Genomic DNA, 24,665 nt, shown 5'->3' with positions numbered 1-24,665 from the left:
ATTTATAACTAAATTTGTTTAAAAAAAAAAAAGGTAACTAAGAGAAATGCAAGCCAAAAGAGAAAGCAACAGATTTTGTGTCAACAAACCATAGCCCCAGTTCTTGCCTTGTTTCTTTCAATGGAAAAACCTTAGTGTGTGAGCTCAGCTGCTCATGTAAATGAACTCAATTTAATTTTCTTTTTTTAATCCTCTACACTTGAGACATTGAGACTCACTCTTGGAGTATGACAGCTCTGTTCATTATGATCTTAGTATAATCCCACTACTAGAAAATAGTATGTCTGAATATACACATGGAAAAGTGTAGCAGAAGAGAAGTGTCATGTCTAAAACTGGTGACCAAAAACACATCCACAGACTGGCATAATGGTTGAAATGTCAAGAACCACAGTACCAGAAAACTTTAAGACTGCTACAGTCACAGCTTACATAATACGTAGCCACTCTATAAGCCAAACTCAAGAACAGGAATTTTTTTTGTTGAACATAACAGACACAGATGCTCACAGTTACTCAGTAAAACTGCATTAAGAAGAGAAAAAGGAATCAGCATCTACAAATACAAGGGTGGGACAGATACAGCTCAACTTCTCACAAGATCTGGGGACATTCTGCTTATGGCCTGAAGCCTGACTTGGACTAGCAATTCTGACTGCACAACAGACAGGAAAGGCTCAAAAAGAATATTTCCTTTCTTAGCTGTGAAGTGAAAGAAACATTAGGGAAAAAAAAGTTCTCCGAAATACACTGGAAGTAGGCAGGGTAGGAGGAATTTATTATATACTCTAGCCAGATCCCATGTCTTTCTAAATAAGGAAAGTCCTAACTGAAAGGAAGGTATGATCTTCTATATTAAGTGTCATTTTCTCTGTTTTCAACAGAAAGTTCACCTTCTTAGCCCTTGAAAATTACCAAGCATCAAGTAGAAGTCTCCTTGGTGAAGTGGTACTGCTAATCCAGGTGTCTCTATGTCCCATGCTACTTTCAAGCCTACGTGCCAAACAGCTGGGTCTCTTCCCTTCAGTTTTTGTTCATTACTTTCTTCCATGGCTGAACCTTTAAAGAGAGGGAGGGGAAAAACACCACAAAGACGGCAGACAAGGTGAGAACCATAAAATACAAAACCTGGTCTAACAGTACAGACTTAATGATATCCCACATTGGTACAATCTTAACAGGCTTAAACTTTCTATAATCTCCATTTGGTATAATCACCATCTCCAAATTCAAAAGTATGTAATAGGTAAAAAAAGCCGTATGAGACCAAGAATTTTTTGCAACCAACTAAGATGGAAACTTCATGTTAACTACAAAGTAAAGGCAAAACAAGGCAAAGTTTGTAACTGACTCAAGTTTTTCTGAAGTTCTCAAGTACATGTAATGGGAGCTTTAGTTCATCTTCACAATTTTTTTTTTTTTTTTTTTTTTTTTTACACATCACTAAAACTATAAAGCATAGAACAAAAAAGAAAAAATGCAGCAACACTGATATAAAAATAGATAATTTCTGAAAGAATTTCAATTCATAAACTGCCAAAGCATTTTATGAACAATTTCATTTGTTTAAGTACTTGCAATTTCACCAAATCATAAACTGAGGCAAAGTAAGGTGAAATAATGGGCACAAAACACAAACTAGACCAACGAAGTTGAGCGAATCTTGGAATCATATCTGTCATTCTTTTCTCAAAATTATTAGTCAAACATGCTAGATGACATGTGCAAGAGCCAATGAAGCTTCAATACATTTGTCACAACATTTTTCTTATCATTAAGCAACATGAATGTGTTGAGCTTGGGGAAAAAATAATCCACTGCATAGAAATAGTATTTAGAACTTAATCCCTCAGAACTATTTTCATAAGCCTACTTCACTGCAGTATAAATTGAAAGATACAATCAGCATTTATAACAAGGTATTTGGGAGCTATGGTATAACAGTTTTATGGCTAAAGTAACAGAACATTTTGACAGAGGGAGGATGAAGTTTTAATAAGCAGTTGGCACAGAACAGCAGTGAAGAGTTAGAAATCATCAGCTATGTAGCATGCCTAATTATTGCTTATAAGTTAGTAACTGTGTGTGTCCATTTCACTGTCCATTTCAAATGCGCTTTCATGTAATAATTTTTAAAGCTTTTGTCTTCATTTAATTCTAGAATAAAAATATTAAAATAAAGATTTATAACTCTTATTATCATATGCACACATAAAAAGTGACCTTGAACTCACACTTTCAAAATATTCAAGTCATTCATCTCACATGGTTACTGCAATGTTTGTTTAGTTGGGAGTAGCCTTTAGTAATTAATAAATTGTCTTAATTTTCTAGGTCAATTAAATATTGCCTAAATTCAGTAAGCAGAGAGCCAAGACCTTTTAAAAAGCCAATCTGAGGTTCTTAGTTAAAACTCCTACTGCAAATTCAGTCCCCGTATTCCCTCCCACCGCTGCTGCAGTTCTCATCCAGCTGAAGCTTTGGCTCAGGAGCAGCTCTAGGCCTTTCTATCAAGGAGCACACAAATGAGAAAACAAGAGCTAGCAAATACTCAGAAAAATCAATACTAAAGTCTTCAAGGGGCTTTCATATTTTCTGCCCTGTTCAGATAAATCGTAACTTAATTTAAGAAAAATGTTTTCTGAAAACTGCAAATAGGATGGCTTTCAAGGCATTTTTAATGCAATACATCATGGATATTATAAAAAGAGGTAACCTTTCTGGGTTAACTCTCTCTGTTATGCTGCTTTCCTATTCACTTAGGCAGCAGCACTGTTCACAATATGGCACCAATAAAATATAGAACTACAATCAGAGACAGCAATTTCAATCAAAGTTTCCTGGGGTCTCCTCATAAATCCAGCACCTTTGGAATGTGCTCGTTAAAATGACTTATTTTTTGCAGTTTGATAAATTTTTTATTGCTTAAGTACAGAGTTCAAATGTAGCTCACAGTCTCCTTTTCTCTATATTCTCAATTATTGCACCTTATAATTATCAGCAGCAATTGAAACTGATTGCTCCTACCATGTTATTTTGGTAACAAATGGAAGCAAGCTGCTACTAGCTTTTAAATGCAACCTATTCTGAAAGTGAGAGCAAGAAAAAAAAAAATAGACACCTTGACATTTGTGGTATATTTCTAGGTAGCATTGACAAACTTTTACATAAAAAGAAGTTGTTATTAAATTCTGTATGTCACAGCTCAAACATGACTGAATGCTGTATATTCATTGATATAATTACAGTTCCCATTTAAGTGAAAACATTTGGATGCATCTAAACCATAGGTATTTGAGAGTAAATCATGTGGATCTTGCACATACACAGCATCTTAAGAACATGTATTTATTTTGGAGTAGACCATACAGAAATGGTCAAATGTAGCAGTATTTAATTGAAACACAATAAAACTATTTGCAAATTTGAATTCTGTTCATTAAAGATTTCTAGAATTTGGCCTGCAAGAAACCTTTACGCTTGCATCCCAAATGAAATGGTGCAACCAGGTAACAAGCTTACCGCAACATAACAATACCTCATCAAAGCTGTAATTATGGCAGAACCATGAAAGAGAGAATGTAGCTGCAGAAAACTGGCCACAACATTATGCTTCTAACTAGACAGCTCAAATTTCAGAGATGTTCCAGCTCTAAGACATGATCTTATCAGGTTTGGGTCATGCTTAGGTTCAGAACAACATGAAACTTGTTTTCCTGGACCTAGTTTGGTTACTGTTCCACAGCACAGAAAGTAAAAGTAGCTTTGAAAAGTTTCTTTGCTACTCGGCACCAAAATCTTCAACAGTTTGAGAGTTTTTTGACATTCTAAGACCTAAATGTTCTCTATTCAAGTCAAATTGTAACGCCAAACTATATCCTGAATGTAATCTTAAATCAAACGTGATTTCTTAGACGACGGAATCACTGCCAACACATTGCTAAAATCAAGCAGGACTGTAAATATCTACTTTGTCATTAAATCCAACTGATCATTGTTATACAGAAAAAAAGAATTATTATTTTACAGATTGATTGATTTTTTGAGAATTTAAAAGAATTCAGGCACATGTTCAGCAATTAATGAAATACATACATTATTACTGTCTTCCATAGCAATTTATATATGTTATATGCAAGAAGTGAAAAAAGCAGAGCATGCTTTGCTTTTCAGCAGCTGGTGGGAAAGAATGAGTATCTACCCAGTTATTTCTTCTACCTTATTACTGAAAAGCCATAGCATAAGAGGTTCATTAAACTGTAGTAACATTTTAACTTATGCTTGCAATTGACATTCACAAAAACGAAAATCGGAAGATTTGTCAACATTGTTTTTATCAATTCGTATTTGGAATACTGTGTTCAAATATATCAAGAACATAAGCACTAAAATAAGAACAAAGAATATTCTGTCATCCCTTCATTCTTGAAGGAGCCACTTTATTTGATCAAATCAGTGAGAGCATGGTTAAAAAAAAACAAACAAAAAAACCCCACAACAGTTAATTCAAATGATGAGTTCTTTTTAGAAAACAAGGATTTAAATCTATTATTATAAGCGTAATTGGATCATTAAAAATTTGTGATTCTCTCAGAAAATAATTCCAACTGGCCAGAACCTACAAGTTACAGATGTGACCATTTCACTCACATATTCATTTCTTAAGATGTAATACGTATTTTTCTACATACCATTTCTATTCTTTCAACAAGCAATATTTCTTCTACATTATTGACATTAGAAACTATTTAATGTAATTGTTCTCATCCTGTACAAACATCTACTCCATGACTTTTATCCATTATCCACAGAGGATTATTGGTCAACTACAAATTTAGATTGACTTCAATTCTGAACAACTTTTGTAGTTTCAGGATTTTTTTTTTTAACCTAGTGAGGAAACAAACATCTGCAGTGAATCTCAAGTATTTTTATTTGCAATTACTGTAGAAATAAAATAGCAGTCATTAGATTTAGTGCTAGGATATTGCTTCTAACATTGCAGTGTGAAAAAATACAAACAGCATTTTACAAAAGAAACCAGAATAAAAGCTCCTTCAAAATCAGTCATTATTGCAACTGACAAAGTTTGTTAAACCTTTCAACATTACCTTGTCAGCGAACAGAGCCAGTTGTTTAGTACTTGAAGAGATTTATACAGCAAGTAGGCCTTACAGCAAGAAGACAAACAAAGATACTGTAAAGAATCTAGAGAAAACCACTTATCTAACCTCATAGTTTGTGTGAAATCCAGGTAAGAGAAAGATGGACACTTCCTGTGACTACATTACTTTCCGTCTCCTTGAAGTTAGTAACTGAAACAAGGCTCTACTTCAAAAAACATCTTTAGAACCAACTAGTGCTCTGCTAAGCAATAAGACTTCCTACAAAACTTAACAAAGACCCGAGGGAAAACTGTTCATTAGGAAATTTTCATTAATAAAATCTAATTTTTGAAAATGCCCTTATTCCACTAGTTTTTGGATTGCAATTCACTTTTATAAATAGAGCAGGAAATAAAAATGGGTTATTAGCTTACTATATCAAAATCCTGAACAAGTTTTTACCTTAATGCTCTTATGTGATAGGATATTTGTAAGCTAATGTGTTATTAAAAATCCTAAATTGGTCAAAATTTGGAATTCCCGTTCCATGGTAAATTCTGAAAAGTAAATTAATTCCAAATAGTGTGTTAGTGACAGTATAATTGAACACACATTCTGTAATGTATTCAGTTCTGCATATGCACCATGACTACCACTCATGCACTTTCATGCAGTATGCACACTAAAATGAAATTTCCCAAATTTTTGTGAGGGTCTATTCTTATCACTTGATAACCTACTTTTAACCTAGTGTAACGCAATGCATTTTATTTTAATGTAAATAAAAGCAAACACCATTCAGATGAGCATTAAGCAAAACATCTATCTTGGTTTGTTGTTAGAAATGAACCTCATTTGAAGTTTCTTTGAAACAGTTTGACACTGGAAACAAGAAAATAAACAGTGATACTAATTAAAATATCAGCTTGTTCCAGTATCTTTATGTTGGCTCTCAAATTTCTTTTCTGGCATATTAAAAACTGCTTCTACTCCAATTAATAAAGATCAAAGGTTCAAACATCAAATTTTCATTATGGCATCAAACACTGAACAAGTGAACAAGAAAATAAAGTTGTTTCAATTACAGTAGTATCTGTTTTAATACTATTTAATCAAATGAGTAGGTATCAAACAGCTAATGATATAAAAATGCAAATTAAAGTAAAAAGAAAACCATATAACCTGAGTTGTGCATCTCTAAACAGTCCGACAAACAGCTGCCATAACACAGTAAGATCGCTTGACTCCTAGGGCTCCTGCTGTTCAAAATCTGAAAACCTGGGCATTCTGCATTTGTGGCAGAACAAATGATTCTGTGATAGTCTTTATACACTACAGTGACAATTCAATGCTAACTCAATACAAAATGAATTAATGGAGAATGTACTATTAAAAGATACTGGCGTAAAAAGCAAAGGTATTTATGGAAAACGGGAAGAGGAGTCAAGATACGATTCTACAAAGATTTAGCAACAATCTTCAAAAAGATGTGGAGCTTCTTCATGATTCACAGTTACGGGGAGCTTGATAAGAGATACAGTAAATATTGACAGTCTTTGTGAACCAATACATTGAAGTGATATGGAACTGGAAAGAATAATATTACAAGCACTGATAAGTTTATAACCACCAGCATTTGAAAGCTATAAACAGGAAATCAGAAGAGCAAAAAGACAATCTATTTCTCTAAAATCAAGTAGACTCATTACTCCTTTTGGATCCCTAGGTAGAAAACTTCAACACACACAAGTATTTACTGTCACTTTAATTACAATGCCATATTCATAAACTAGAAACAGGTTCCATTTCCTCCAATTTATTAATAAGTAGGCCAACTATAAATATGGCTTCACTTTAGGGATATACAATGACAACCACAACCTGAATATAGACAGATGTGAGTGAACTGTTTTCACATGAAGGTATACTACAGGACATTTCCTCATGATGCTCAGGAGCCATGGTAAGCACCTTAAATTCCCTCTAAAGTTCATTAAACCAACTTGAGCCATGCTCAAGAGCTATCAAGTGGAATTCAATCTTGTTCAGATTTAGATCTGACTTCATAAATCATTGTCTTCCCAAAGAAGTGTCTTTTACACTATCTCCAGCTACACTGAGGTTTTAACATCGCCACCTCCTGCCAAGAGATTTTCCCCAATGTATAATCAAGTTTCAATTTGATCAAAAACTTTTGGAATCATTGCAAAAATACAAAAATTTGAAGTAGTAATTTTTTAATTTTTTTTTTAAATGTAAATGATAGAATGATCAATTTATTCACTGGAAAGCTCTTAGCTTTTTTCAGCTTTCATGTCTATTTTTAAATCCTTCAGGAAAAAAATATAAACTTTTAAGTGTATTTGTGAAAAAAATCTTGTATGTGGCAAAAACATTAATTACATATAGATATAAAAAAATTTTGTCTAAATATATCAAATATTTCTTTCTACCCTCATCAATCAAATCTTGCACAGAATTTGCAGTGGTTTTAAAACAGCATGATATTTACCTAGCTTGCTGAACTTGAAGAAACAAAATCAAGTGACGAGTTATGAATAAACATAGCAGCTTTCTTTTTTGTTAATTTATAGCTCTCTGAACTTAAAGGGACTCATTTTTTCCCCTCCACAAGCAAGTTTTATGTTAAAGTAAAAAGTTTTTAAGCATATTACAATAAATCCTCACACACACTATGATTACTACAAGTTCATGCTTATGTTTCTTTAAATATTTTTTCAGTAACATTTTAAGTTAGCTACAGTACAACTGAAAAAAAAAATACATTTACTGGACATAAAATATCAATATCTTTGGCAAGTAAGACAGAAAAAAGTTCATGAACAAAATGACACTTCTACTGGTCAGGGAATCTCTTCTATTCAGTTTGCTAAGCCAGCTGATGTTTTATGTCCAGGAAAATGTAAATATGATGATTTCAGCTGAACGTTAAATAACAAAGTGACCCATAGTTTCAAAACTAATAACAAAACTAACAAGAGAATGCACATGAAAGTATAAGCTGTTATTTTTACATCATGGCCTTTAGCCAAAACCTACCGAAGTCAATGTGAATTCTTTTCATGTTTTGAAGCAAACATCAAAGGATTTTTGGAAGGATCAAAAATCAGTTGTGAATTATGAAACATAAGGGAGCATTTGCAAATTCAAATCAAGTGTCTAAATTCTAATCTTATGTTTGCAAAACTGGAAGCCATTAAAAAAAAAATCAAGGCTTTGTTCAAAACTTGTTAGGAAAAAAATAAACAAAAATCTTCATGTCTGTTTTTAAATAAAGATAAAGATGGGAAAGGTACTTTAAACTAAAAATGAAATTATTTAATGACTCTTCAACTACCATTTTCCCCCTAATACTGCATTTAAATGGTTTTTAAATAACTAAGAGCCTGCAAAGCCTGTCAGACAACAGGTCTTTTAATGGAAAACTTCCATCCCTCCCAACTACAGAAACGTTGGCAAGTCCTCCGCAAAACGTGCATTAGCACTACAGCATGCCTAGACAAAATGTATACACTTCCAGGTAAATACAGTAATACTTTTATACAAAACCAAACTAAAATGATCTTCCCAAAGAAGGAAGAGTAGTAAAATCAGCATAAAGCAGAAGCAAGTCTGTATACGATAAATAACACAATAAAGATAGTGATCTCAACTACAATGAAACATTTTACAGGATAGAAAATATGCACATGCATAATCTGAAATAGGTATTAGACAGATTTTGATTTCCTGGCTCTTAGTCAGGAAGTTAATCATACCAATTTTTAAATCTACTTAGAGAACGACTGATAAGCCAGCTGCAGTACACACAGATATATTTTGTACAGGTTTTAGTAGAAATAAAGATAGGGCTTAAATACAGAAAGTACCACATGTATTCAGAAGCACATGACAAATCTAGACTAGCATGCAGGTGTGTTTATGTACATACACACAAGGAAACATAAAAGAGCTTCAGGGATTTAAGGTATTTGTATCACTAGTCAACTCATACCTCCCATTACTCACCTTCACAGCTATAACTGTACACAGCAACCGTTGACCTTTCAACCAGATTCTCGTCATGGTGCCAGCTCACTGCCATGTTCCCCATTCCAAAATAAGGTTCTTGTTTCAAGTACAGCATTTGTAGCGGATCCATATAATTTAATAAAGTCAAGTTATAAGATGTTCTGTTCTTTAGACTTATGTAGTCATCCTCTGGTACACAACTACTGCTTTGATCTTTTGAAACAGACCCTTTCTCCGTAAGAGAAGTAGCAAAATTTTGCTCCCTATCTATTACAGTAGTATCTTTAATTTCTTTGGTCTCAAACAAGTTTTGTCCTTGTAATGCCTTGACTGCTTCAATATGCAAGTAGTCATTAAGTCTGATTAATGCTTTACAAGCATCATGTATTTGAGGACTGCAATATTTTATATCATAACCTTCAGTAGGCCAAGGAACTGTAAATAATCTTGTGTTCAAGTATTTGTAAGTGCATCCCGGGTTTCCAATTAATATACGAGACACTGGGGTAACAAAATCTTTTCCTTTGATCCTTACAAGATCTTGAAAGAAACAATTGTGTTTTTGCAAGGTCAGAAAGCCTTCTTGTACCATTTGATGGAGCTCTTCAGGTACTGTATCAGATTTTCTGAAAATCAGCTTGGAATATTTAGTCTTCCACTAAAAAAAAAAAAGGCAAGAGAATTATTCTTTTTACAGGAACCAAACTATTTCATATATTCAAGAACAGACAAGCCTAAGTTGGCAAGTTATCAAGCATGAGTCTAGAATATGATGAAGAAATAGATGCCAGTATTTGTTACTTTATTCTCATATTCCAATATATGGCACAAACTGTGGATATGTACCAGTGGCCTGTAACCAGAGAGTTATCACCAGGGCAAATCTCTAAATAAATAAATAAATCTGAGGATTCTGGCAGAAATCAATAGAACATATAAGCTCCACTGATGAATCTGTAGACAATGCTACCTTTAAGTATACAAACAATGGAATATCAAGCAGCAACAAAGTGACTCCTCTTTTTATGATGGTTGCAAAGACCATTCTGTCTCATTCTGATGTACAGAATTCTAGAGGGCTACATGATAATCTGATATAATTTCATATTACAACAATTTTTAGGGCAAAAACAACAAAATGAAAATGTAAATTTTCAAAAAAGGCCAACATTCTGCTGTACTGCACCTCTGTCTTCAAAGTAGTCCTTGACATACTGGTCCTTTCTATTTTCACATTCCTCAATGCATGCCAATTAGCTCTCCTATTTTATATAAAAAGTTCCCCTTTTAGATAAAAAAAAAAAAAAAAATCCAAACTTATTTTCCTCTCCATCTCCCCACCACAGGTATCAGCTGGAGTTCAGAATCCAGCAGTTTGTGGAGGCAACAACTCCCAGCAAGGTATGACGCTCCTAATCAGCAGTATCTTGCTTTGTATGCAAAATACTGCTGCCCACTCCAGGAAGGCTTGGATAATTTTATTTTGTTAATCTGGTTTTCTAAGGAAGTGAGTATCACGTAATCACACCTTTTATTGGTTGCCTGTAAATCTGCTTTAACTACTGCTGAGACTGTTTGGCAAACTGGACAAAGGCTACAGAATAAGTTCTTAAATAGTTCCTATGTATTTCATTAAAATTAATAGATAAATAAAAGAAACAGATGCAAACTAGGGCCCTTAGTAACGGAAAGGCTGTAACGTGAGCCTATCAAGTGTTAATTAGCACGTGTGAAGCTCCAAACAACTCACTACACCTACCTCCTTTTGTCCAGAAGTTAGTGATTAGTCTGGGGAAAAGGTAGATACTGAAGGTGTTGGGGGGGGGGGGGGAGTAAACTGAAATCAGAAGGCATTAGGCAATGGGGCAAGAGCACATGGATGCACAAAACTGATCTATCAAAAGTTTTACTAATGTAATAGCTTACATTCAAAGTGCTTTTAAAAAACAAATAAAAGCCACCAACACAAAGGCATCACACTGACCTACAATCCATCTGTGGGCTCCTTCTGGTACAACTCAAAACCACTTTACTAGTACTATCTACTTCCAAGTCAGATTTGAACCTGCCTTTCAGGAAATTAATTTTAAAATCCAGAAAAGATGCCTTTAAAAAATACAAACCAGGCAGCTAGTCAGTATGCGCATTTTCTACTGCATGAAAACAGTTAGACTTTTGCATCATAACATGTTGTTATCCTGCAACACTGAAGAGGTGGCTTTATAGGATAATTTGTTTCTACTAAAAAGGGGAATATAAAAGGAAGTCTATTTTAAAAATAATGATGACACATAATAAATTGTAGTTTATTATTTTTACACGTGAATTTTTACAGTGAAGTAACTCCCTTTCTTCACACATTTTTATGGTTTCCAAAAACTAGCTTCCTAGAGAGAGGAAAAAACCCCATAACAGTACCTACAGACAATAATTTCTGACAATTGTATTTACATGCTATACTTTAAATACCAAAGCTTGAAAACAGTTCCAGATATCTATTTGAAGGTCCCTCTACAATCCCCAGCATAGAACTAGCGATAGGACAAGAGGAAATGGCCTCAAGTTGTGCCAGGGGAGGTTTAGATTGGATGTGAGGAAAAATGTCTTTACTGAAAGAGTGGTTAAACATTGGAACAGGCTGCCCAGGGAAGTGGTTGAGTCCCCATCCCTGGAAGTATTTAAAAGACGTGTAGATGAGGCGCTTAGGGACATGGTTTAGTGGGCCTGGTGGTGTTGGGTTGACGGTTGGACTCGATCTTAGAGGTCTCTTCCAACCTTAATGATTCTATGATTCTATAACACTGGATCCCAGCTTTCATTAAAAGAACTGAATATAAACTCGATAAACACAATTTGCCTGAGCTTGCCAAAAGCCTGAAACGATTCCTTTAGAGGTTATGAACTGTCCCCTTTGTTTCAATCAGTGCTTTGTATCTGTAGCCTTTGAACAGTACAGTGAAAAAATCCTTATAAAGAATAACTACTGAAATCAGTAACTGCAAATTTTAAGGATTTACAGCTATAGGCTACAGTCAGATGCGTGGGTATACGTTGATGGGAATCTAAGTATTCTTTCACAATCATACTTAATAATGACAGAACATTATACGTTGTGACATACAAATATTATTACTGCATGATTTGTTTCATTATGCAAAGGATATGTATAAAAGAAACAGCACTAACAGTTCTATAGCAGTATCCCAGTATTTCTTTAAATAATTCTGTATATTGGACATACTCAGGTCAGATTAACCAATTACTACATTACGTATGCTATTATGGCATATTTAAAAAGTCTTTATTACTACATCTTTTTAAACCATTTAATATACTGAATTTCTGACATGAATCGCACACATGAAATTCCCAACAATTATTACAAACAGAAGGAGGGAAATAACAATACGATGTAAAGCAACTAAATGCCTGAAAACGTGCACTAGAAAGGAAGCACACAGATTTTACAAAGGTCACAACATTGTATTCCCCTCCTGAACTGCAGAGGTAACGTCTTCCACATTTTACTGCCAGTCAAGTCAGAGGCATGTTACTTTTAGGTTGTATTTTAAGATTACATGCTTAAGAACTATACTATCGTTAAGTTTTGCACAGTATACTTAGGATTCTACCTTAAAAAACCACACACTGGTATCTCAGAAGAAATCAGGAAGTGGAAACACATTTCCGACACATCACATGAAAACAGTTTGGTCGTCTTTAAATCTCCAACCAGTCATTGTGCTATGTCCTACATAAGGAAAGCATTAAGGGATCAGAACACAGGGTGAATGCTGGGTTCACACCGGACACCTTGTTGTTTTGGGGGGATGGGGAAGGGGGAGTAATCATGTACTCTGTGTTGTAACTCTGACAGCAAGTATTAAAGGTCAATTCACTGTTCACTCTGAAAGAAGTAGGTACATTACTGGCAACTACAGGACAAAAAAAAAAGCACATCTGATGCTCAATTCTTCGTATGAATATTACACACGTGATTTTAAATACACACATGCTTTCACTTCTAATGGTGGTACTCAACACAGAGAATCACCCTACAGGATGACTCAAATGATAGAATAAAGTTAGAAATCAGCAATAAGGACCCCTGATAAGCAAACTGCCACTTAAACCATGAAATGATAGTTTGTACTTCAGATATTTGTGAATTGCCTCGTTAACAGACTTTTTCTTGTTCATGACTGGCTTTAAACATTACCTTGTTTCAGCCTATGGTCTGGGGCCCATTTCTAAATCTTCATCAGGCAAGACGCATTGAAAGAGGATGTCAGTGAAGTTTTGCTTGTGATGGAATTTCTTAGTTTTGTTCAGACTGTACATTTTCATATCTGACAGGATATTGTATGTTTTTTCACTTGTGTCCTACCTAACCTTTCCAACACATTCAAAGAATACTACTTTATACGGAGTGGATCCTTAAAGGAATAAGGCAGGTCTCTCCAGGAAAGACAGACTATAAAACTAAACTTTATGTGATATTATATTTTGCCAGTTATCTTTTCCCTCCATCTGTAGTACATTTAAGCATCGTGGAACTTGCAATATCTACACCTGTGACTAAAGTAACATTTCAAGACCACCGTAAGAATTTAAAAGGCACTTGTGATGCTTATGATTATCACATATACTTAAAAATACTCAGCGTGCACACAAACACTACACAAAAAGTATAATTATATATGATACAAAAAGAATGTATCTAAACTCTATTAAGGCTTGAACAGGTCTGATTTTGCTGCTTATTTTGTTCCCATTGTCTTCTATGTTTATGGGTTACTGATACTGGACAAATGAGATGCCACTTGGGCAGCCTTGGCTCCATCTTCTCTTTTCACATCAGCTCCATGAGACTGTGGATTTACAAGACAGAAAAAAGAAAAAGATGCTGGGCATAGCAGCTCTTGGCAGCAACAGATATAAAAGAAGAGAACAAACAGGAGGGGATGTAACATGACTAGGAAGGAGAAAACAGTAAGCTGCCCAAGTCTTAAAAGGGGGAAGAGCTTCTTCTTGAACACTAGTTTAAAACTGAAAAGAATGTGTTTGGGGTTGTTTTGGTTTGGTTTTTTTAAAGAAGAAAAAAAAAATCATTCTGTTAAGCTCTTCTACATTTTTCCTTGCCCTTACCCACAGAAATACTTTTATGGTTAACAGCAAGTTATGTGTTTTCATATTATTATCCTTACAGCTGTTGAAGATCCCAATCAAGAGCTTACTTCCACTATGTCAGCACTGTAAAAATACAGAGAAAACCATGCTTTCCCCTAAGCATCCTACAACACAAATGAACGAGAAAGGTGAGGGAAGTATACAGACTGCTCAATATCACTATTGTAATCCCGTGGCAAAACTGGAGTTAGACTTCATGCTTCTGAGTCGCAGTCCAGTACCTGACCCATAAATGCATCTTTCCTTTTCTATAGTGTGGTGTGTGCTAAACTTTTCTTGGCCTTGGAATCCTGCAAAAGAGAAATTCATCCTCACAAGGAAAGAGTCAGACCTATTTTTATGCTACCATATACATCTTTGAGCCATATGTCAATACAAGAAAGGTGACATGCCTGTAATGCAAGCACGCTTTCTGTAGCTGTTCAAACTACTAGATTCTTTCTTATGCTTTTCATCTTACCGTGTTCCGATTTGATCTGATTGAACCTACAATTCTTGCCATATGTTTTGTAGCTGACCTAGAAAGATCCAAGATAGATGCAGAATATTCTATTAATTTCATGATACTCTTCTATACACTCATTTGGTTTACTACTCATGTGGCTACTGGGCCTGTTTTTGCTTTTATTTGGTTTCATTCGAGGCATGCATTCCAGTTTCCACAGTTCGTTTTGTAAACAATGTCTTAAGGGTTACTTATTGTTTGCAAGTAGAATTAAGCCAAAAAATTTCAAATTTCTATGTTAATATTTTCCCTATTTTGCCAAACCTGAGCTATAAAAAATAGTTCTCTTCACAATTCAGAAAAAAAAAGAAAAAAACAAAAAAAACTTAAAAGAAAGGTGACGTGTATTTTATTTTAACAAAGCATAAGAAACTGTGATTCATTGTTACATGTGTTACCTGGTGATCAGGTACTGATACTCAGGGCAAAATCCTAAAAATAAATGAAGTTCACAAAGTTTTCGTTCTTGAATATCCCAATTCTAGAGGTCTTATTTTGCATCACCTGAAAGTACATTATCAGCCATCAGGATACCTTTTTCATATCAGATTTCACAGTGTCTTTTTGAAGAAAATGTATTTGTTCTTCAGTGCAAACAGCCATTTTAGTTTAAAACAAGTACAGTTAAAAGAAATACATTACCAATTGATGGAAATCAGCATCAGCTGGTGTCACATACGGAAGTCTATTCTCTCCAAGTTCTTCAAGAAGCTTTTTTTTCTGTTTTAGAGGGGTAAAATTGAAACAGAAAATCAAACTAAAACCCAAGATAAAAACAGCCAAGTATAAAACTAGTTGTATTAAAAAGACACAAACATGTGCAATTATTTCTCTTACTACCTTCAATTCTGGAAAATTAAATAAGGAAAAATGGATGCAAAAAATCAGTGGAGCTTTGCCACTTACAAAGCAGTAATTCAGGTTAGGTAGTTTCAGAGCACGTAAGTATTTTTCCCCTAAATTCTTTTTTAGATAATCAGTCCTTGTTACACTGATGAAAATCCATCTTGGCCTAATGTTCTTCAGAACTATGCCTACTTTGTACCTTGATACTAATTTCTTAGTTCTTTTTCATTTTATTTTCTACTTCAATTTGTGGATCCAATGGGTACAAAGCTCATATTCCATTAAATGGCTCAATAATATACTTTATTAAAACAATGAGCCTCAATGTTGGGTGTACTCTGAAATGTTTCCTGAAACGGGTGTATGAAGGAAAAAGAAAACATCATCTACTGCACACCAGAGCCCCTACAACCTGACAATATTTAAAACGCGATACTCAAGACCTGCCATTCCAGCAGTCACAAATCTGGTTTGACGTTGGGAGTGTGCCAAGAACCAGCTCACTGAAGAGCAGGTTTTCTCTGTCCCCCTTGTTCTCTTCACTCCCTTTTTACTTCTGTTTTAGACTGAAAGTATCTCCACCAATGTTTAGTCAACACGACCACTGAGAAATTGCTAAGGTAAAAACCTGATTTTCCCCAAACTGCATTTTCCAGGTTTTTATTAATAAAAATAGATTTTTTTTGTATGCATTATACAATTAATTGTGCAGCTAAAGATTTAGAAAGTGCAAGAGAAGCTTGAAACATGCCATCAGATTTTTGGAATCAAACAATCCCAACCCATGACAAGTCCATCCACATTTATTTATCCACAGTCTAATTCAACACTAACTCAACATAAGTACAGATTAACAACAGTGTAAAAATTGTTACAGTGGAAGTATTGGCCTAGAAAGTTAATACACTGTTTCCTTTATTTCTTCTTTCTTTTAGCTTGCAAGGATGGTTTCTTTACAAACTTTGATCATTAACAAATATTTACTAATAAAAATGCAACTCAAAGATCATAAAACTACATCTGTCATAATGCTTGAATATTTCAGATAAGAGGAATCAAATTCTCATTTTTATTACAATACTTTCAACTACGTAAACACCATCACAAGAAATAATTATTGCAGCTTGCTCAATACTTTTATGTTGTAAGAGCAAGACCAGATGGAAATGGAATACAGTTTTTAAAAGAATTATAAGGGTGTACTACAAAGGAAAACACAGAATAAGTTAAAAAAGGGTATCACTAACACTTTTGTAAAACCAAGTTATATGGGAACAACTATGTATTTCATCACCTAGATGTCACTGCAAATTAATTATTCCATAGACAAGAGAATTAACTGTTAAAAAACCATTTTTTTTCCTTGTAAATTCCTCTTTTGATAATCTCTTTGGGTTGCATATACAGGTCAAAACAGATCTTCCCTATTCTGGCAATCCTATTTAAAAAATGAAGAAAGAAATATTACATGTAGTAACTAACTCTTGGCTTATAGCAAACACATAAACAAGGAAAGATGAACTATGAAGAGTGTTACTGCGTATTTTATTCTGTGACAATGAATTTCATTTATTCAGATTTAAGCATCAAAGATGATGACGGAGGCTTAAAATCATGAGGAAGTGTAGAAGATTTTAAGGTTCATAGCTAACAGATCAGTCAAACCAAAATAAAAGCAGGTAGCTCTCACTCATCTCCACACTCACACTCTGCTGATCACCAACTCTTAACTAGATGGAGAAGAGCAGCACTGAAATTTACAAACCAGCAATGTAATTTCTCTAGTCTCTAGTTTTCTTTGGGGACAGGTTGTTGGTATGGTGACACGAAGTCACTGGTGAAACTGAGCATAATGTAACTTCAGAGTAAGTTCGCAAAAAAGGACATGCTAATTTGCTGCATATTCTAAAAGAATAACACTTCTCTGTTACAAAAAGCTTGCGACAATTTTATTACATGAAATCACTGAAAACATTAGATTGGCTTTGTTACCTGTAAGATAAGCCATATTAAACTGCAGGAAAAAAAAAATGTTTCAACATGGACTCATATCTGGGGGAAAAAAAAAAGAGGTGGGAAGAAGAGAGATTCTGACAATTTCTTTGTCAAGTACCAGCCTCTTGGCAAAAAGCACACAACATTAAAATGCACTCTTGTGTATAGGTAGTACTAGTTCACATTTGATTGTCAGATCTGGCTAAGTGCCGCTCTTCAGCTTGATGTACAGACTAATACACACAGCTGGGTGGTATAACATGCTGCTCATCTCTTATGCAAGAAGCTGTCACACAGATGTCAAAAACATCAAGCTACTCACAAATACCTCAAAAAAGTAAAAAAAGAGAAAAACTGAAGATCTGGCTATACCAGCTGGCTGATGTGTAACTTGAAGCACTGTTACATAAGCATTGCTTATAGGCACTTCCAACACATAAACCCCTAAATAAAAAAAAAATTTAAAAAAGTTTCCTTTACTTGAAGGTATCAGGCATCTTAAAAAGCATTTTTCTAAATCTGATTTTTACATTCTAAAAATTATTAACAGTGTAACAGTTCATTCAGGTACCAGTTCTTAAATTCTTACACTTTAAAAACCAATGTGATTTTTATATATACATTAGTGATGCCAATACATGAAAGAATCTTACTGCACCATCCCTACAATGTCATCGTGCACTGTGCACTGCTCAAGAAACCTTGTTAAGTGTTGTACTTGGGCCTTCAGAAAGGAGACAATCTCTGCAAATACCTTATTTTGCAGGCTGCTGCAAGTGTTAATAGATCTATTATATCTGACTCTGATAACTGGAATGAATACCAGAAGCACTAATGCCCACTTTTAGAGCGTGCGATGAACTTCCTGCAGACATTAACAATCTCTGCTCATTTATTAGTAATAAACAGGTTTACTAACGAGATGGTTGGTTGTAAAATTCAGCAAGGGGAATAGTAATAATTGGAATCTCTCAATCACTATACATATCCTTTTTATTTATTTTTTCTAAGTGTCTTCATGGCAATAAAGTAATGTATTGTATGTTACACAGCAGGAGAAGTAATAGAAACACAGCTAATATACATCAAAGTCACAGGCCAAAATGCAGTTACGTTAAACACACATGGTTTGTTATTTTCAAATTAAGTGGTACAAGAGAAAGATGGGACTTGATGACATTTTCTGGCCAAGAAGCATGACAGTGTAAAAATTTTTGCAGCTGACATACTTCCCTGCAGGGTGTCAATACCATTCTCAAAAGGTTTCATTTCTCTCTTAATTGTAAGACAAAAGTTCAATACCTAGGCTGTAAAGGCCTTAGTGTTTCAAACATAGAATTCCCGCTTAGTTTCATCATCAAACAAGTCAGAAGACAATAGTAATTTTCCAATTTACAGATCATTGTCTTGGCTGAAACAACGTATTATAAAAACTAATTTTATTGAAATCACATTGAAATATTATTGAAATTAGTTCTGAGAACAAATTTATGGCTGCAATGTCGCAACAATTTCTAACGCATAAAAACACTGAAAACATTAAGAAGCAAAAGTTTGGGGTTTTCCCCCCTGTACTTAGCATAAAACGCACCGAAGAATTTATTGAAGAAATAGCATTTGTTCACACAAGGAGACTTCAGTCAATGCCAGTAGTATTCACCTCTAAAAAGAGAACCTGGTTTGCTGCCCTGCATTCCTCCTGAATTCAGGGAAACTGTCAGCTTCACTACACCAAGTAATCTCTCTGGACCTAGAGCAGCATCCCATACGGGTGTAAAAAGTCAGTCACACAAGTCCAAGACATAGACAGATACAACAGTGCCTATGAAACATTTAAGGATGTTAGTTTTTAGGTGTACAAGAACTCACTCTGATGAGCAGTTAAAATACATACTTTATTCAAACTAGTAGACTGCCAAAAAACATGACTGTTACTCACTATTCTGGAAAAGCCCATCTCATTATTCCCTAAAAAAGATTTTTTTCAAAAAAGATGATATTTTGAAACTTCTAACAGGCACATTCCCAACCTCTGAGGGGATGCAATCAACTTTTTTTCAGACACCGATTACTTACTTTCACCTTACAATCAGCATTATGCAGAAGGAAGCAAAAGATGAATCATGCTATGGAAAAGATACATGAAAGAAGACAATTCAAACAAAAACTTATTATCTCACTGTTGCATTTAACTTCCTATTTTAACAATTCTTAGATATTTATTATTTACAAATATTTCATATACACATCACACCAGAGAACAACCATTTTTAATACTCTGCAGATAGCTGAGAACTAGCTGGACTCTTCGGTCTACCTTTCAGGCAAGCTGGTGCAAGCTGATGCTTGCCTGATGCAGAGAAAACAGCACCACCAGAAAAATAATTCTACGTACTCATGTACACTCTTCCCTGCAAAATAATTGAATTTTCTGATTCCCTACCTGACTCATGGTACAGTGACCTAAAGTCCCACCTAATGTTGCCTTAATTTCATCAGGTAATGATGATTTCCCCCCCCCCCCCCCTAATAAACCAAAGATTGAAAATGCTCCTCATTTTTATTCCCTCTACCCCCAGCAATCTTACAGGAAGAGAGGTAAGAGAAAGCTGAACATTTTATTTAGGCTGAATTTTACCTATCTCAAGTCTAGATCTGACAAATAATCTTATTGGGGCTAAAGGAGGGAACGATATACTGCTAGAGGTGAGAGTGCAAAAGGAAGGCCTAGTAGCTTTGAAACATCGCCTCCACTCACAGCCTACAAAAGCCCTTCTGCCTTAAATCCTTTCATTAGAAGTTCTTAGAACATTGGCCCATTTTTTCATCCTAAAAAGTTTTGCTAACTGCCTGCTGCGGTTTTTACACTTTTGAGAATACTGACTCGGGACCAGAACTAGTAAAACACTTAAGTTTTTTTTGTTTTCAGTGCAATCCAATGTGCTTGCAGAAATTTCTGGGGCAGCTCCTAAAAAAAATGACCTCTATTCAAAGCATAAGAAAGTATCATCTCCATCTTCAATAGTTTTTCCCAATAGTCTTTTGTTTTCCAAAAGGTTATCAGGTTTAGCAAGGCACTCTGAGAATGCATATTGTCATGAAAGAAAGATCTGAATCACAAGTTCAGATCCTTGGTTCAGAAACCTTTGGTTTTCAAAAAATCCCTCCTTTCTATTAGCTTTTTCCCCACATAAGAATGTACATTAGGGCCTGTGTTTCTCTTTCATCTTTTTTTTTTTTTAATCAACTATAATAAAATGTGGATTTCTTTCAAGTCATGCATGAAGAAAAGGGATAGTGCTCTGAAGTGAGAGCTCAATGGCTTTATAAAAGGAGGAAGATTAAATACTTTATATAGTAAATACTAAGACCCCATCTAGAAAAAAGCCACCACTTTACAGGGACTTCCACAACCTTACCTCCTAACATTCTTTCACAGGTTTTTAAAAAATAAAGAATTAAAAAGAAAAAAAAAAAACCACACCAAATTTGGGATAGTTTCTTAAGGCAGGAATGTGATTTTGAAGTTGACATTTGTTTAAACTACACGGCTTTCCAAGTGTTAGCTATTAAAACTTCGTAGCAACCAAGATCATTCAAGTGGCTTACTAAAACCAGTTATGTCAGAAATGAACCTAGAGTAATAAAAAATACATTCTAAATGCACTATTACAGCTTTTATTTCTCCATTATCACATATATTAGATTTCAGAATTTTTTTTCTTCAAATTATTTCTGTAAACTCCACTCGTTAAAAGGTCTTAAGGGACTGGCCAATTTTACAGCACCATTTACTCACATGAAGAAGTTATAGTTCCAGGTTACCCTTCATTACACTCAAGTCTTACCAAAAGCCCTGTCTGTGCTACATTCTTTCTATAATCCAGCCTATCAAAAATACTGGCAGACATATGACCATACTGTACCACGCTTTGCATACTACGGCTCCCCCCCTCATAATACTATATGCCAAAAACATTTCCATATTAAGGACAAAAACTTGCATCATTATTATTATTATTATTCTATAGAAACTCATATTAAAATTATCTATGACTCTCCAGCAATATTTAATAGCCCATAAATCCATTTCCTAACTATACTACAATAAAGTATGCTGGTTATTTAATATAACCATTGTGCATCTTGCTCTCCCACTGAACAAACCAGTCCAGTTACAGAAGTAGTAGGATGCAGTTCAAGTGAGCTGGTCATGAAAAAAATTACATAACAAACAATCTACTGTAATGCAAAGACCTCAGGTCTAACACCAGTATTTGTAACTGAGCAGCTGTCTAAAAGACTGTTTGATATTCTGTCCTGCAAAGGTACTGTTTGGCTTTGCTTACTAATTTCAACCTCTCTTACCCTTTCTCATAAATCAACAGGCCCGGACTTTGGTTCACACACACACGCAGACCAGTCATGCATATGCACAACATACTTGACAGATGTAACTGAACTAAGAGTTAATTTATGCATTGAAGCAGCTTAGCAATGTGTGAAAAATGTCTTTGTGACCAGTATCCCCTCTCTCCCCACCTTGAAGTGTTAAGGGCCCATTAATTGTTGTTTTAACCTACAGGAACATTGTTCCTTTGGCCAGTGGCTGTTAATGGAACAGAACCGGCAATTTTCTTACCCATCTGAGTGTAGATTTGTCACACATGGATTAGCACTTTAAGTAATCACAATATAAATTTGAAATGATAAATTGTTCAAACACAGCCACTTTTTGCTGACAAAATGCACCTAAGCCTCCTCAGTATACCTGTCAATGAACTTCTACCATCACTGCAAGCATCTTGACATCATGATCCATTTCTTGTTCCCTCTATCATTTGTGCATCCTCTTCCAGCAGATACCAGTTGGTAAATGGATCAGCTGTATTAGGCGAGAAGTACGAACATTCACACTTTGTTTGAAATAATGACTAAATTTCAAACAGATCTCCAGTTCTTCAGTTTTCTTCTTATACATATGGACACAGGCGCATACATGCACCTAAGAAAATGTTTGAAACAGTGGATACTTTTAGATCAACATGTTTGTGAACCACAAGGAATAGATAAGGACACTGGGCCATTTCTGCATGCCATTCTTTGCGTAGTTTCACTGAAAAATAGCCAATAGTTGCTGAGAAACTAGATTTCTTAATCAAGCAGATCTTAACCAGCTCACCTCCAAAGAATCAGCAGACAGAAACCTTAGTGACTGTCACCAGTAATTGATTCTGCATGATGTAGCAAATATACCCCTATACAGCCAGTCCCAAGAAACCAAGTGGATTTGACCAGTTGTGAAATACTAAGCACCAATCCTTTAACAGAGAAAACATTCAATAAAGATTAAAAACAGGTAAAATAAAACTATAGATTATAACAAGGGTTAATGTTGAAACAAGGATACATGTGACATTGCTGTCTGTAGACCTCTCATGTTCTAATGACACTAAGAACTTACTGGTATTGCCTAATTTCTACTGAAGTCTATTACCAGAACGTAGGGCACTGGAACTGTGTAGCCTCAGGAGCTGCATGCTATGGTTATAACGGGAAATATACTGCCATGGTGCTGTTTCTCCTTGAATGGCCCAAGGAAACAGAAAGAACCATTAAGAATCACCACAACATTTTGGGAAGCATTGCACATCTGCAATGTGGAATTGTACAACCTTCACTGGGGTATAATATCTAATTAGTGTAGCAAAGTAGGAGCAAACACACTAACAACCAGAGAATGAATCGAGGACCTCCAGAATGAAAACCAAGGGCTGACACAGCTTGAGACGCAGATTCGGAACCTTTGCGACAGACTATAACTTCTGTAGGTGTAGACAGACAAATTTCAAACACACACACGAGCAGATCACACTAATACAGTTTTCCAGAACCACCAGCAAGATCAAAGATGCAATTAATTTTCTTGCACCTTTTCATCATTTCCAGAAAATACTGAGCCTTGCAGGATTTCTGGTCTATATATATATTTTGATAGCTAATGGTAGAAGTATCCAATGTGTGATAAAGACACTTAAAAATGGGGGGGGGCGGCGCCGGGAATTTTTAGTGTTAAAACATCACCCAGAAGAAACAGCAGTCAAAAGTAAAGTGAAAATAAAATGGATACTTGGAAAAAAAAAAAAACAAACCACCAGATTTTTCCTTAAATACTTAAGTTTAGCATCAAGTGTGGTTTCCAAAGTCCCCTTGATAACACTGCTGAAGACAGTGTTAATGTAGAAAGAGCGGGTGCTAAGTGTAAATGCTTGTGCCATGCAATTGGCTACAAGGAAGATCAATAAGGAGCTAGAGCATTAAATTTCACATACCGTAACTGTCATGCCCATTACATAGTATTTGAACACCTTCGTAGGCCATTACAAAATTGTTGACTCTTGATATTTTTTACAGAACTAAATTATTTTCCAGGGTTTTTATTAGCACAAGCACTATGAAAGTATAAAAGCACTTACAAACTTGGTGAAATTTGAAGACCTTTACAGCCTTCCAAGACATCATATTTGATTATTTAACTGTATTCTTCACTCTGGAATGAAGAGACAGGAAGATGGTTGAAAGCCTTAAAGATAAAAGGAAATGTATTCCAGGAACACTTTTCTTTTGTGTTAGTCACATTTCTCCAGATACAGAGCCCATGTATTTTAAAGGAGCTATTTACAAGATAATTCTTGAGAGTATACGCCACAATTAACAAAATCACTGCAGACAGAATACACAGAAGGAAGGGGTATACTAGGTCCCCTGAGGTTCAGCTGCAGAAGCAGCACCCTGCTTCCTGCCTCTGCTCTTCGATCTTTGTGATTTGTCCTTTTCAAGGACATGATAAATACAGATTTTCCTTCAAACATTTCTCATACTAGAGGAGCCTTTGAGCAGAAGCTTCGTGCAATTCCCCCTCCTCTCCCCAAAACAATTTAAAGGCAACCATCACTGATTTATCATCATGGTTACAACAAATTTGGTGTCAT

The 24,665-nt window shown here is 35.0% G+C and overlaps 1 protein-coding gene across 2 annotated transcripts in view; it reads right to left on the bottom strand.

Annotated features, from left to right (window-relative positions):
* Positions 1-24,665, bottom strand: part of FTO (FTO alpha-ketoglutarate dependent dioxygenase) — a 254,967-nt gene that overhangs the window by 193,243 nt on the left and 37,059 nt on the right. The window contains exons 2-4 of one of the 2 annotated variants that reach the window (XM_076349315.1): positions 15,475-15,552; positions 9,135-9,795; positions 916-1,059 (exon numbers count right to left, since the gene is read on the bottom strand). In XM_076349315.1, the coding sequence (XP_076205430.1) occupies positions 916-1,059; positions 9,135-9,795; positions 15,475-15,552 (883 nt within the window). The remainder of the gene's footprint in view (positions 1-915; positions 1,060-9,134; positions 9,796-15,474; positions 15,553-24,665) is intronic. The other variant, XM_076349316.1, reaches the window with a different exon arrangement.

The sequence above is a fragment of the Aptenodytes patagonicus genome, chromosome 11, assembly GCF_965638725.1.
Source record: "Aptenodytes patagonicus chromosome 11, bAptPat1.pri.cur, whole genome shotgun sequence".
Classification (NCBI taxonomy): Eukaryota; Metazoa; Chordata; class Aves; order Sphenisciformes; family Spheniscidae; genus Aptenodytes; species Aptenodytes patagonicus.
This window is presented reverse-complemented; position numbering and strand designations above follow the sequence as displayed.